The sequence below is a fragment of the Gopherus flavomarginatus genome, chromosome 1 (genome assembly GCF_025201925.1).
Source record: "Gopherus flavomarginatus isolate rGopFla2 chromosome 1, rGopFla2.mat.asm, whole genome shotgun sequence".
NCBI classification, from domain to species: Eukaryota; Metazoa; Chordata; order Testudines; family Testudinidae; genus Gopherus; species Gopherus flavomarginatus.
The window spans coordinates 130538583-130553359 of NC_066617.1; the positions used below are offsets into that span (position 1 = coordinate 130538583).

At 39.1% G+C, this 14777-nt stretch overlaps 1 protein-coding gene across 13 annotated transcripts in view; it reads right to left on the reverse strand.

Moving 5' to 3' along the window:
• Positions 1-5949: 5949 nt before the first annotated feature.
• SCUBE1 (signal peptide, CUB domain and EGF like domain containing 1) overlaps positions 5950-14777 on the reverse strand; it is a 316316-nt gene continuing 307488 nt past the window's right edge. For all 13 annotated transcript variants that reach the window (XM_050924757.1, XM_050924748.1, XM_050924721.1 and 10 more), the window contains one exon: positions 5950-11949. In XM_050924757.1, the coding sequence (XP_050780714.1) occupies positions 11797-11949 (153 nt within the window). In that variant the 3' untranslated portion in view covers positions 5950-11796. The remainder of the gene's footprint in view (positions 11950-14777) is intronic.

Genomic DNA, 14777 nt, shown 5'->3' on the forward strand with positions numbered 1-14777 from the left:
GGTGATTTCCTCATGGCTAGTTATGTGTGAGGTACAGATAATGTGCAGCAATTACCTGTAGCACTCCAGTTTGATTGCAGAAAGCCTCTGAATAGCCTGTTTCCTTAGCATCCATGTCTTGCGTGCACGTGGCAAGATGCTGAAGACAAGCAATTTCATTTTACACCGCATGGTAATGACTTTGCTCCACCAGACCGAGTGTCGCTAGAGCAGCAGTGGCAAGTCCAATTGTACTTCGAATCTCTAAGTGATGGTAAGGGTGCCTTGCAGGCATAGTACCTAGCTATTTGACATGCTCAATGAACTCGAATACTTTCTCCGATTTTGGTAGAAATAGCTTCACCTTTTCAATCAACTTAGACGTTACCATTGTCTTTGTCTTTTTGTGTGATAGCTTTAGACTTAACTTTTCTGCTTCCACTGCTACTCTTTCTAGCAATGTTGGCACTTCTTATGATGACCCAATTACACAGATAACTAATTTTTCATCCAACAGTGGATACACCCTCCTGTAGGTTTCCGTCAGTGGCTCTTCAAATTTCTTCAATATCACAGTTGATGAGAGTCAGTGATAACATGCAGCCCTTCCACGGTACCTATTTTGGGCCTAAACCCAACTTGTTCTTCAGTCTACCTGCCTAGATGTTAGGCTCAAATCTAGATGCCTAGTGTATTGCAATTATACCTGAGGGTACCCTGTCAGATTGCTGACTGACTGACCATTATCTAAAAATAAAAGTAGAGATGGACCTGAATCCAAATGCTGATCCAAACTTCCTTGAACTTTGGGAAAGTTTGGGTCCAGTTCCAAACACTGTGGATCATATACATCCTATTATTATTAGCTGCATCACTGTAGCATTTAGAGGCACCACTGACACTGGGGCCCCATTGTACTGCATGCTGCACCTACACACAGTAAGAAACAGTCCCTGTCCTGAAGAATGTACAGTCTAGACAATACAAATGGCGGGAGAAAAGAAGTAAAATTAATCTCATTTTACAGATGGGGAACTAAGGCACAGTTGTATGCAGTGCAGTTTGTAACTCCCTTTGTCCCAGGATATTAAAGAGACAAGATGGGTGAGGTAATATATTTTATTGGACCATCTGCTGTTGGTGAGAGAGAGAAGGTTTTGAGCCACATAGTGCTCTTTGTCAGGTCTGGGAAAGGTCCCTTCTCAGGGAGGTGGGTTAACTACGCTGACGGCAGAAGTTTTCCTTTCGGTGTAGTAGTGTATTTTCTAAAGCACTGCAACAGCTCAGCTGCACTGTGCTGCATGTGCACCACTGTAGCACTGCACGCGAAGGCAAGCTCTAAAAGTTGGGAAAAATATAAACTTTCAATTCTTGCATTAAAAAATGTTATTTTGTTTCTTCAAAGACTAATTTATTTTGGGACCAATTTTTCCTCACAGTATGGAATAAATTACAACAAGTGTAGGCAAATTAGCCATAATTAATTTGCAGCACCAATATCTATCAGTCATGCTCATAATATCTGTACCATTCATAATTTGGTACAACTTAGGTAAAATCAATGGAGCAGAATGTCACATGATAAATTATTCCTGTTGCCAGAATAAACTGGTTGGCATTTATCTATCAGAAGAAAACCATTCATTCATCATTCTAGTACGTCCACTATCATGAGTCTGTTCTACAAGAAATAAACTATTATAGTGTTAAAAAAAAACCTGAACAAAAACAAACAAAAAAATCCCACAATCTCCAGCAATGGTATTAATCTGTCTGCAAGCAGCTACTAAGTGACAAAGCTGATGCCTCTTCTTAATAATAATCTCTCAATTTACTTAACATCTGTTCTTTCAGTCTTGAATAGTATACTACATATATCTGATGACAGTTTACACCTTTTACAACATCTTTAAATGAGTTGTTGATGTTACTACTGATGCTCTGTTTTCCTGTTTACTTTTCATTTTACCATCTGGGCTATCCATTGATGGGCAATTTGTGTTGGTTCACTAGGTTGAAGCTGTGTAATGATTATACACGTGACGTATCAAAATCAACAACAAGACCATTGTTTCAGTATGTAAGAATGTTTTATGCAAAAGACATTGGGCAAAACCATGTTTTCCTCTGGAATAAAGATTAGAGGGGCTGGTGAACTCTTGGTTTTGATTTTTGGCCTTTCTTCCAAATCATCATGTCAGGGGCAGGAGTGGGATTCAGTAGGAGGAGGATTTTTAAAGCGCTATAAGAATTAATGTATGATTTGATTTCACCCTGCTAGCCACCCTTTTTGAATAGCAGAAAGAGATGATCATCTGGGACTATGAGATTCTGTTTTCCCATATGCATTACAAATTTGGCCCTCTTTAACTCTTTCTTTTAAGATTTAGTTAGTAAGAGACAGGATTCTCTATTGTGTCTATGTTAAGTAGATTAGAGAAACATTGAACGCCTGGGTCTCAATGTAAATTGTCTTGGTTATTGATTGTAAAACTTAGAAAGGTGTAATTTGCAATGCCTTTTTGCTCTATATAAAATACTACTGTTTGTATTCTCAATCTGTTTGTGTGAATGAGGAATGTATGCATCAGAAAAAGATAAGGTGTGAAGGCCATTGTTATAGCCAGAGTCAAGGAAGAAGGAGTAAAGAGACTTAAAGGACATCAAAGAATCATCAACGCGCATCCATAATGAAGGGCAGAATGACGACCCTGAGGGGGAGGCTGGCACCCCTAAGGACAATTGATTAAATTGGAACAAAGGACAGGTGTATTGGAATGTTTACACCAGTTAAGAAGTAACCAGTCACAAACCGACGCAGCAAAATCCATAGACTTCAACAGAGAAGAAAACCTATAAGAACAGGGTGTTTGGCCATGGGACTTTGGGTTCGTCTTGCTACAATCCAGGAGCAGCGGATCACAACAACAAGAGCCCAGCTCCACACTCGTGCTCAATCTAACTGGCCATTGACTCAAGCTACAACAGACTGGCAACTATGAACATGACTGGCAGGACTATGTGTGTGTATGTGTGTGTGACTGAAAAGCATATGCTAACTGTTGTATTTTCGATAAATGCTGTGTATTTACCTTCCTCTATAAAGATCCTGTGTGCTTTGTATGAGCATAACAATTCCCCTCCTGCTCACTCACTGCTCTGTGGAACGGGCAGCAGGTGTGTCTGAAAGTCACAGGCCTCCTAAGATCTGGGGTGGATTCCACAGAGGGCCGGCACATGCATGCTACTCCCTGCACTCCATTCCTAAGGAGCCATGCTCATCGAAACTCTGCCTGTGTCTGGGCCAACTCATCCGCTGAGGGGAGTCTGAAAATGTGGTGTCAGAATCCACACGAGGTAAACCTGATAATGTCAGAATTACTGTATGCAAGGAAATTCTAAGATTATTGGAGGGGGTGATGTATGGCTCTCCCCTAGCCATGACTGCTACGCACTTCCCCACATCTTCTAAAGTAACCAAGACCCAAATATGAAGAGAGTAAATGTGGCATATCTGGGGCTTTTTTACCATGGAGAAAACATGGAGGGGACACCTGTCACTACCAGATCATCACTTGCAGGCTAGCTGTAAGAAACAGGTCTATTGTGCTCAATATGAATGAACTCTGCCTGTAGTCTGGGTAGCAAGAAGTTCCTCATTGTCCACCAGTGCAGATTAGCCAAAGATATAAAAATGACATTATTGAAAAAAAAAGTTTTCTCATCTGATTGTTCTCTGCACTATGCCTGCGCCTGCACAGTTTGCCCAGGCACAAAGATGAGAGGACTAGAGAGCATGTATTCCATTTTCTGTTTATTTGAAAGTGATTCTAGCAAAAGTTTTATTACATGCTTCATTTTGAGCTTTGACAGAGAAAACAAAGCTATTGATAAACAGAGGCAAAGGGAAATGTAGAGTCAGATAAGATACATTTACAACAACATTTTCTACTACTGAATCTGGCAGTTTTGTTAAAATGAGGGTAAAGCTCAGACCACTGTTTTTTATTTTCTAAGTATCAAACTTTGTACAGTTATTCACTATCTTTGTTCTAACTAACATGGTACAATTCATATGGAAATAGATGTTTGTACATAATTTACATAGGTAATAAACCTTAGCCTCACCAGCAGCATCTACAAGGATTTAGTTCAAATCATCACTCATGCCCAGTGATCTATAAACAGCAAAACAGTACATAAAACAGTATTACATTACCAGTAATTTCCCCCCCAGGTCTAGCCTAACAGAAGTTCCTGTTTAACATATAAAGGATATAGATGACTTTAATCAGGAAAACTCTCACTGACTTTAGTGGCAGTTTTGCCTGATTAAGGACTCCTAGGTCAGGACCAATGCGTAGTTTTAGCACTTCCACGGCTACCAAGTCACACAGATATATTGTACTTTTCTGTTCTCTGTACTATATTGGGCATAATGTTTTGAATCCCCTTTTTGTTTCTGGGCTTTATTTTTTCCCCTTAATAAGAGCTAACACTAACTTTAACATACATTTTCTTTATGTTACGAAAATAGTAAGCACTTCAGAATGGTAAATGATAGTCACTGCTACCACAACTAGCAGGCTATATTGCCCCAGAAGACCTTTGTTATGATCCCAGGGAGACTGCATGAATAATAGGACTAACTGTAGAAATGAATCTTGCAACTGACTAAATGCAACTGAGGTCCTAATGTAACTTTTTAATCCTCCCATTTCAGTAACGACTGCTGTAAATGCAAATTAGCAGTATTTCCAAGATATAAAATGCAGAAAAAACATATTTACAAAATAATTTTAAGTGAAAAAATGTTAAAAAAAACAATAAAAAAAACCCTAAAAAAGACAAGTTGTTTCTCATTCATTAAAATAATTTTTTGTTTAACAGAGCTGTTTGTTGTTTTCCTGACTGTGGAAGCTTATTTTGTGATGCGTAATTCAGCTGTATTTCTTGGAGTACACATTTCTGGGTATGCTGTGGAAGTATAAAGCTACAGTCACTAAATGAAAACAATGCAAATGTTAAATTAAAGTTACTCCTTTACTACAGTCATTTAAAATACAGTGCACTGAATATTCCTAAAATGCCATAGTATAGTACTTATAGTTATTGTGTTTAAAAGTAGAATCAGTGCCATACATAAGCAAAAGTTGAAACCCAACTGCAAAAGTTCATATGTATTTAAACTTGTTATCTCAGCTTTCTGAATACAGATGGTTTAAATTATTACATCTAAAGGTACCACTGTACATTTTTATTGTTGTATATTACACATTAATTTTAAAGATTAATAACTAATTGTAGAAACAGAATAAATAAATGAAATAGTAAACTGGAATTGTATATATTCAGATACTTAGATGACAATTCTTTGCCTTAAAGAGTTAATTTTCCTGTACATTTCTGTTCAAATGGAAAATGTGATGAGAGAGAGAGATTTCTTTTGCATCCAAGCCCAAAACTGAGGAATAAGGTCATATTATTTTACAGTAATTTCCCTTCTTCCAAAAACAATTCTAGTGGAAGACAAAAATCTTTTTTTTTTTCAAGTGCTCACAACATTCTCTCATCCTAGAAAACTAGCTAAATAAGTATCAAAAGTCTCAATGTGCTGAGATTCTACAGAACTTTCCCAGTTACTGACATTCCCATCAAGTGATAGTTTAAATGGTGAAAACAGCAGTTAGATGAAACCATCACACTAATATGTGTAATTATATCTGTAGGTCTGTCTCTTTAGCTTCACTGAAGTCAATGGGAGCGTTGCCATTGACTTCAATGGGGTCAGGATTTCATCCCAGATTTTTTTTTTAAAGAGCATTAAAAGTTAGTCAGAATCCAGACATCGGTAAAGTCAAAGACCAGCTGATGTAGCAGTTCTAGTAGACTATGGGTACATCTTCACTACCCGCCGTATCAGCGGGTAGCAATCGATTGCTCGGGGATCGATATATCGCGTCTCTTATATCGATTCAGTAACTCCACCAACCTGAACGGAGTTGCAGAATCGACAGGGGGAGCCACGGATATTGATCCCGCGCCATGAGGACGGTGAGTAATTCGATCTTAGATACTTTGACTTCAGCTACGTTATTGACGTATCTAAGATCGATTTTCCCCTGCAGTGTAGACCAGCCCCCAGAATTACAATGCTGCTTTCACTCTTAAAGATTATTGTGAAGGTAGCTATCCACAAAAGTTAATCCTGGTTTATTTATAAAAATGGCTGAAATAATAAATTCAAACATGTTGGGTAAATTAACAAGGGAGCCTTTCTAGTTTGGAAGTTTAATTTTGGATAATTTGCTCACGTGGCATGAAAATCTCTTCTTTTTAGTCCTACTTGTATGACATAGGACTGAAAAAATCAACCGTGCTTATTAGAAGCTATCTAATAAATCAAACTGCAGACTCTCTGAAAATGCTGGGCCCAATTCTCCTCTTGCTTCAGCCAGTGTAAAACAGGAGTAAATTCACTAAGTCAGTGAAATTGCTGTGGTGTAAAACTGGTGTGAGAGAAGAATCAGGGCCAGTGCCTTTTTATAGTTCCTTTCTTCAGTATTGTATCATTCGATACATTAAATTCAAAGATTTGCAGAACATTCTTTCGTCGCTCATAGAAATAGCTTTGATCCTGTTTAAATTTCAAGGTTTGGCAGAGAGACCTATTTTCCAACAATTCTCTCACCAATGAGGGAAGAATAGCATTCACTGTGGCAGCTGGTATAAATGAACTCAGTTACTGAAGAATTTCATGGATGCAGCATATGGCTCTCCCTTTTTCTAAGATTCAGTGTAAGAACAGGATGCTGTTCACTAAAGCTCCTCAATTCTTTCTGTCAACCCAATTCATTTGTTAAGGACTCACTAACAGCCTTTTGGATGTACAGTCTGTCAGCCTATGGAGAATAGACTTTGTATGTCATGATTTTCCATGCCTAGAGAAGATATATGACAGAGTTAATAAATGTACATCATCTTCTGATAGCACAATCATTCCCATAAATACAGAACTACTGGACATATGCAGCAGGCATAATGTCCAGATCTGGATTAAAGACTTCCTAAAGATTGGGAAGTTCAAATACAGGGCTTTGCTTCAGACCTGTTAGAGGGTTTGGAACGAGTGGCAAATTACAGAGCCAGCTTCAGATTTAATGCTTCCACAAAGTTTGCGGGTGTTCTCGTGGCCAATAACTATACCATAGAGTGCTTTGACTTTACTCTCTGGGGCAAAACACAACAAAACAAAAAGATAAGGAAAAAAAAGATACAGTGTTTTAGAAAGGGAGATCATTTGTGTACAAGCAACTTGTGTATGACAGAGGGAGGAAAGTAGGGAAAGATGGTAGGATGAAGGAATATATCAAAAGTTAAATATTCAGTCTTACTGAGTTAGCTTCTCAGCTGGTTAAAATTGTTGTAACTCTGTTGAAGGCAATACTCAGCTGAGGATCTGGCCCATTGAATTTAGTGCCCTGTTTCTGGCTGTGCTCAAATGAAACCCACATGCCTACCCCATAACAGTTAACAATTAGTAAATATGATGATTTTGGCATTATTATTCAGCAACTTCTAATTATTGCAGTCTACAAGATCACAGAAAGTATATTCAGTCTGTCGTTTTTGTGGGAGATGAAAAATAATTAGGGATGATTCATTACCATCTCTCTAAAACAATAAGTGCAGAATATAGGATAGGAGGAGAGACTTAAAAAATAAGTGCTACCGGTGTTCAGCTTTTAAACATAAGAACATTTTCAAATTGAACAAAAAAAAAAAAGGTCATTTATGGATATGGAATTAGGTCATCACAAATTAATACATTTTTCAATTGCCCTGTAGTAACACGTTAAGCCATAAATGGGAGATCATTTGTCGCACTAGATTTAGACGCAATATTCTCTATTAAGGTAAGACCTATCATTTTTTTCACACCTGCAATTTGCAATTTTGAATCTCTTATATTTTGGTATTATGAAGGTGCCTCTCTCATGAAGAGGGAAGCATCATTAATGCCCCCATTTCTCCCATGTGCTTTGAGTCTCAGAATTTTGATAGCTTATCTCCACCTACAAAACAAGACATTTCTTGCTCTGCTGCTGTTACTGAATGGTGACATGTTCTGACAAACTGCCATATCATTCTGTGACTGCTGTCAATTAAAATACAAACATTCACAAACAAGAGGCCCAACTCACATTAATGTGGCACCGTATTCTATTTGATGAATGACAGTTTCTGCCAATATAAGTCACCAACCCTGTTTTTCAAAGCCCTCACACATACCATACTTTTGGATGGGGATTTTTAATAGCAATTTTTACTTTTATCATATAAGTGAAATATTATATGTGTTTTTATGAAAACCAGCTTGCATTAACAACAAGAATCCCAAATCTGCTTAGAAAATATTATCTACCACTTGATGCTAATTTTTTTCATTAGAAATTTGCACAACTGCCTGTCACATTTCTAAGGAGAAACGCAAACATCACATAAAATATATGATTTTCTACATATATAGTATAAGAAACATTCAGTATGTCAGCTATATACTTGTAATGGCCAAATTGTTCTCTTGATTGTAGCACAATCAATGATGCAAATTCTACCCTTATTATGTGGGAACAAATCAATAAGTGTTGCATCCATGTAATGGAGGGTATCCTCAGAGTTAGGCCTGGTCTATATTGGGGATTGCAGCAGTTAATGGCCAGATACCAGAGTAGGTGCATCGGTACAAACCTCTACTGTAGACAAGTTAAACTGCAATAAGCACCAGTGTAGCATAGCCAGTTTAAGCTGGGGTAAATTGCACCAGTGCAAACCATCGTTTAGCTTGCTTCCACTAGTGGTTTCCACTAGTCCAGTTATACTGTTGGCTGGCCACCAATGGCCGTGATCAGGGCAACTCCCTAGTGTAGACAAGCCCTTGTCCTGGCTTCATACCAGTGTAACTGAAAGCCCTAAAAGTGTTACTGCACTACAAAGGGATTCCTGACCTGCAAGGGAAATTACCTTGCACTGTGTTGCAAAAAAAATCATTTGCCCTGCAGGCCGGTAATATTTTACAGTGATGTTGGGACCAATCCAGCAAGTTGCTGAATGGGAGTTTTAGGTGCCACATAGTCTGCATGAGACATTCAGTACTGCGCAGCATTAGACCCAGACTTATTTCCTTAGACTGAGAAATGCAGTTTGAAAGTTCAGAGAACAATGTGCAGCCTTCAGGAAATCATGGTGTTATTTCATTTCTTTAAATTGCGTGTCTTCTTTTGAGAATTTCAGTCAGTTTTCCAATATCTTTAAGTTGGATTGCGGTAATCATGACCAGTTCAACCATTTTGGATAACTTCTGGGACACCTTTGCAATGTTCACATCACTCTGAAATACTATGTTTCTTTGTAGTGGTCTTTGAGCTTTCAGATTTATACATGTATATTTGTGATCATCTATATAGATTCTCATATTATTCACTGCACTTTATTGTACAAACTATGTATAATTATTAGCATTTCTACTAGCTCACGCCTCCCTACATTTAGCAAATGGTTTTTCCATTCTACAAACCCACTAGGGCGAGCACGGATCATACATCCCTTGGGACACCCATCCTTGGACTCCTACTAGGCAATAGTGATCAGTTAAAAAATTAAGTTCATCATCCTCTCCTCTAAACAGCTAAATGGCCAGATTAAAAAACGGGATTCAAACCAAACAGGTATCTTTCAGGAAATGGCAATCCAGTTCAACTGTAGCCAGGAGACAGGAACAGAAACTATTGCCTGTAAAATGTTAATTGGAAATTAAGAAAGCCAAATGGGAGTTTGAAGAGTGAATAGCCAGACAAAAAACATATGCATATAAATTAGTGTAAAACATCTTTAAAGTATATATCAGAAGCACGAAGTCTTTGAGAGAATTCATAGGTCTCTTGGATTATCAGAGAGATAAGGGAACAGTAGAAAAGCAAAGTTAAATGATTTATTTGCCACAGTCTTCACCACAAGAGATGTTGGGGTGATACCTACTCTCCTTAGATAATAAAGAGGAGGGACAAAGGGGAGGGTCGTGAACTTCCCTAGGAAATTAAACAAATCACCAGGCCCCAGGTGGTACACATCCAAGAGTTCTGAAGAAACTGAAAAATGTAGTGGCTGTGGTGCTAACAAAAATATACAATCTCTCATTGAAATCCACTGTTATGTCAGTGAATTGATGGGGATTACAAGATTCTTGCACCTTCTTCGCATGCATCTAGTATTTGTTGCTCTCAGAAGATGGCTGCTAATCTGACCTACTATGGACATTTCTTATGTTCTTATGAAGCTAATGGATGTTTTAGGTGTGAATCTGCTACTGAAGTAAGTGGGAGTTTTGGGTGCCCAAGGAATGTAGGATTAGGCTACTCGTGTATATTTAATTAATTTAAAAATATTTCTAATGGATTGCAAAAATTATTTCTGTTTTTTCCCCTTTAGAAATTTGGCTTATAAAAGAGGTATATTTCTGTAATGATTTGGAGATGGCAAATCTAATGTAAAAGTTAATCTCTCCTGAAGTCCTATTCATTGCTCCTTTCTCAGTAGTAACTCCCATTGATTTTGATGTAAGGAGTGCCTGAATAAGGAGGAAGAATAGGACTATTTGCTGAATGAGATATTGTAAAGTAGTTAGCAAAATAATGAATTTTACATTAACTAAAATCTCTCATCCTTCCACCGAATAATTTATGCTTGACAAGACTGTCTAAGTGAAAGTTATTCTTTTCTGGTATCATAAAATTCAAAGATACTTCAGTTTGGGATAAACAGAAGTTACAAGCACTCACAGAAGTTATTTAAACATCTAAGTGAAGTCACAAATAGATATGAGTAAATACTGTGCGTGGGAGTAGAGATTTAAGCCTGAATAATATTTACAGTAACTAAAGATAATATTACTAATGTACCCACAGATAGAAGTATATATTTATATATTTATATATTGTACTTAATTAGATGCTCTAATAAGGAAAAGAAAAACAGACTACTACTTTTTTTTCTTTGTTTCTCATCCACCCTATTGTAAAAGTCTTCAAAGAGACCCAATGGCATACAAAATTCCATGACTGTATCTGCAGCAGGACAGGTAGTGGTAGACCTTTGAAGAAGGCTATAATAGGGTAGATAAAACAGGGAGGGCCTGGGATTCAATCTTGTATAATCCATAAAACAAAATTATACATCCATTTCCTTTTTTTTTCTTCCTTTTTTCCCCCCTTTTTTTTGGTTTATACTAGAACAAAGTCTCCACAAAACCACAAATGGGAAATAACAAAATTTAGATTTTTTTTTTGTTCTCTTCTAAAATTTCAAATATAAAGTTCAAGTGCAATTCAAAATCCAAATAGTATTTATGCTACATACTCCTTTCTATCACAAAACAGGTAGTTTGTTTAACCAGGTTGAATAGGTTTCTTCTTTGCTTAGAAGAAAACTATTTTTGCTAGAAAATAAAAAGGCTTAGAAAATATACTTTCCAAAACAAACATTTTCAAATGAAACATGAAGACACACTAGTGCAGACACAAATTTGGATCTTCAATTGGATGCACTCAAGGATCCACAAGTATTCTTCTTTGAAGTAAAAATCCCATTCAGAATATTGGCTTTTAACAATTATAGAACATTATAGTTATTCTTCAATATATAATTGAAAATAAAGACTGCACAAAATAGCCTTCCAATTAGCAAATGTTTCTACTGTGGAGTAAAATACAATATTTGACAGGAATGCAAAATAACCCCAAATTGAATATCACTAGGAAGCTATTTGTATGGTCGTAGAAATCTGGAAACTTTTGATCGCAGTAGCTTTATAAATGATCGTGGAAACATCTCCTTTGACTCTTGTGCTGTGTACTTGAAATAGTTTTGAGGATGTGCCAATACATCAAAGAGAGCTTTGATCAATTTCTTGTCCTAGGAGAGACGAAGTATATATTAGACACATTGTGATTGTGTTAGTTTTTGCACAATTTTTAAATCAATGTTCACTATGATTTTTTTTTGGCAAAAGCTACCATTAGGCAAAGCAGGTTAAGCATGCTCAAGTCCATGTTGCTTGTTGCATATTGTACCATACTATTGTACCAACTTCTCCATTTTAACATGTGTAATTAGTGCTTATGGTGGGTGCCAGGTTGATGCATTCAAGCATCTTGTTAACCACAAAATGGGTACAATATGGGCAATAGTATTGCAAACTACCTGACACTGATCTTCCAGTGTTCAACCCCTTTCCACAAGAGCCTTCTGTCTGTGTGTAAGAGGGCAGTTTGGTCTCCACATCCTATTCAAGCATGGAGTTCTCTAAGTACCTCATCCTGTAAGATGTTCATGCCCCAATTCAGCACAGTACTTAGGCATATATCTAACCCAGTGGTCGGCAACCTTTCAGAAGTGGTGTGCCGAGTCTTCATTTATTCACTCTGATTTAAGGTTTCGCGTGCCAGTCATACATTTTAACATTTTTAGAAGGACTCTTTCTATACGTCTATACTCTATAACTAAACTATTGTTGTATGTAAAGTAAATAAGGTTTTTAAAATGTTTAAGAAGCTTCATTTAAAATTAAATTAAAATGCAGAACCCCTTGGACTGGTGGCCAGGACCTGGGCAGCGTGAGTGCCACTGAAAATCAGCTCGTGTGCCACCTTCGGCACCCGTGCCATAGGTTGCCTACCCCTGCTCTAACCTTACACATGTGACTAAAGTGAGGGACCTCAAATCTCACTGACCAAATCCTTGGAGGACTGGGCCTCCAAAATGCCCGCTGTGGTTGGTGGTTATTTTGTGATGTCTTTGGTAGGAACAAGACTGAACTCATCAACTCACCATCTCTTCTAGGCATACAACAATGAACGTTGGCCACTGGAGACATGGCATGATTTGAAGCAGTCCCCGACTCACTCTATATTTTGTAATTTCTAAGTCAGTTTTGATCTCGCTCGAGGTATGATCTAACACGCATTGAAGTCAATAGAAATATCCCCAGGGACTTCAACAGGCATTGGATGGGGGCCCAAACACAAATGTAAATGAGGAGTAATAGCAATGCACTTACACTGGAGTAAGATGGCCCCTATATTATTACTCTCATGCAGGACTAATGGGGCACACAAACCGCCACGCAAGGCAGGAAGAGGTTAATGGGCTACCAAAGGCCCAATCAGCCCAAACAGAGACACCTGGAGCAGGAGACAGGCTTTCAGGGAGGGGTTTAAAAATAAGAGCTCTGCTCAGTTGGAAGAAGCGGACACAGAGAGCAGACATAGAGCTTTCACTATGGGAGAAGCAGCTAGCTAGGGCCAGGCACTGGGGAAGACTGGTGCCTAGTAGATTTCTCAGAGGAATGGGAAGAGTTTATGTTGCTTCATATTTGCTGTGATTTTGAGTGCCCTGGGAGGGTAGACCTGTAAGAGACCTCGCTGGAAAGTTAACTCAGAAGGAGTTGGGGGCTGGATGGAGCAGAAGAAGACCAGCTGGAAAACTGAGGCTGAGTGGCTGCTGCACTGTACAATGCTGCAAGAGGGTGCTGTGGTCAGAACATGCTATACCACGTGTTGGAACATGCAGGCCAGTGATTAGCCGTTGGAAATAAGGGGACATGTGACTATTGACTGACACCCCACCCAGTTTGGGTAATCAGGAAAGATGGAGAAGGTGATATGTCTGTTGATGATGGTGCAGCAGCAGATAGCTGTGCTACTGTGGTAGCAGGAATAGCAGCAGACCCAGCTGTCCTCCTGCAATTGATGGAGAGCCTGCAGAAACAAAAGGGGGCACACTTTGTCACTCAGCGGTGGTGGCAGAGGCTCAGTTATAGCAACAAGAGTGGTTGTGGAAGCAGCTAGGCCACAGACTTCTGGGGACTTTGGCTTCTACTGGAAAGAGTAGCTTAGGCTGCCTGGTCCCTGGTCTGGCAAAGTTGGGGGCCAGGGAATGACCTGCAGTCTTTCCTCTGTACCTTTGAATGAGTGGCTGGCAAGAGTCTACTTGGATAGCCTCCATAGCACTGTTTCTGACAGGAGAGGTGCAGGCAGCCACTCGAGCAGCAAATGACGAGCAGGTGGGCTCATATCCTGTGGTGAAGGCTGCCATCGTGGATAGACTGGGACTGACTTCAGAGAGGTACTGGCACCACTTCAAGGCTGAAAAATTCCTGCATAGAGCATGACCACAGGCTCAGAGGTTCTGGCACTTTGCTGTCCAGTGAGTAATTCCATACAGAAAATCATGGCAGCTGAAGGAGCCAAGTGGCCTGAATGGTCTGGCAGACTAGGAGTGGCTCATTGGAGGGGACTGGAAGAAGGGATACCCCAATCTGGGAAGTTTCAGGGAAGCTTTTGATGGAAGAGAGTCCCAAGTACCTTGAAACAGGAGGATACACAGGTTCTAGCAGGGCTGCTCCAGTCAATCCTGCTATCTAGGGAGAGTGCTTCTGTCCTTCTGATGCAGCTAGGCTGGGCATATCAGGAGAGACTGCTTGATCATAGCTGCTGGAACCAGCGGTGATGGGGGTGCTACTGCACCCCTGGCTTCAAGTACATAATGTTCAGGGTCTACAGTTTAGTTAAATGGCTCTCAGCACCCCCACTATACAAATTGTTCCAGCACCCATGTGCCTGATAATGGAATGTGATTACCTGCGCTGGGATCCTTTCTGAATGACACTGGAGCAGTCATATGTGGTATCTATTGGTCTGGGAAGAGTGTCAATTAAAGGCCTCATAGTCATGGGGTCAGGT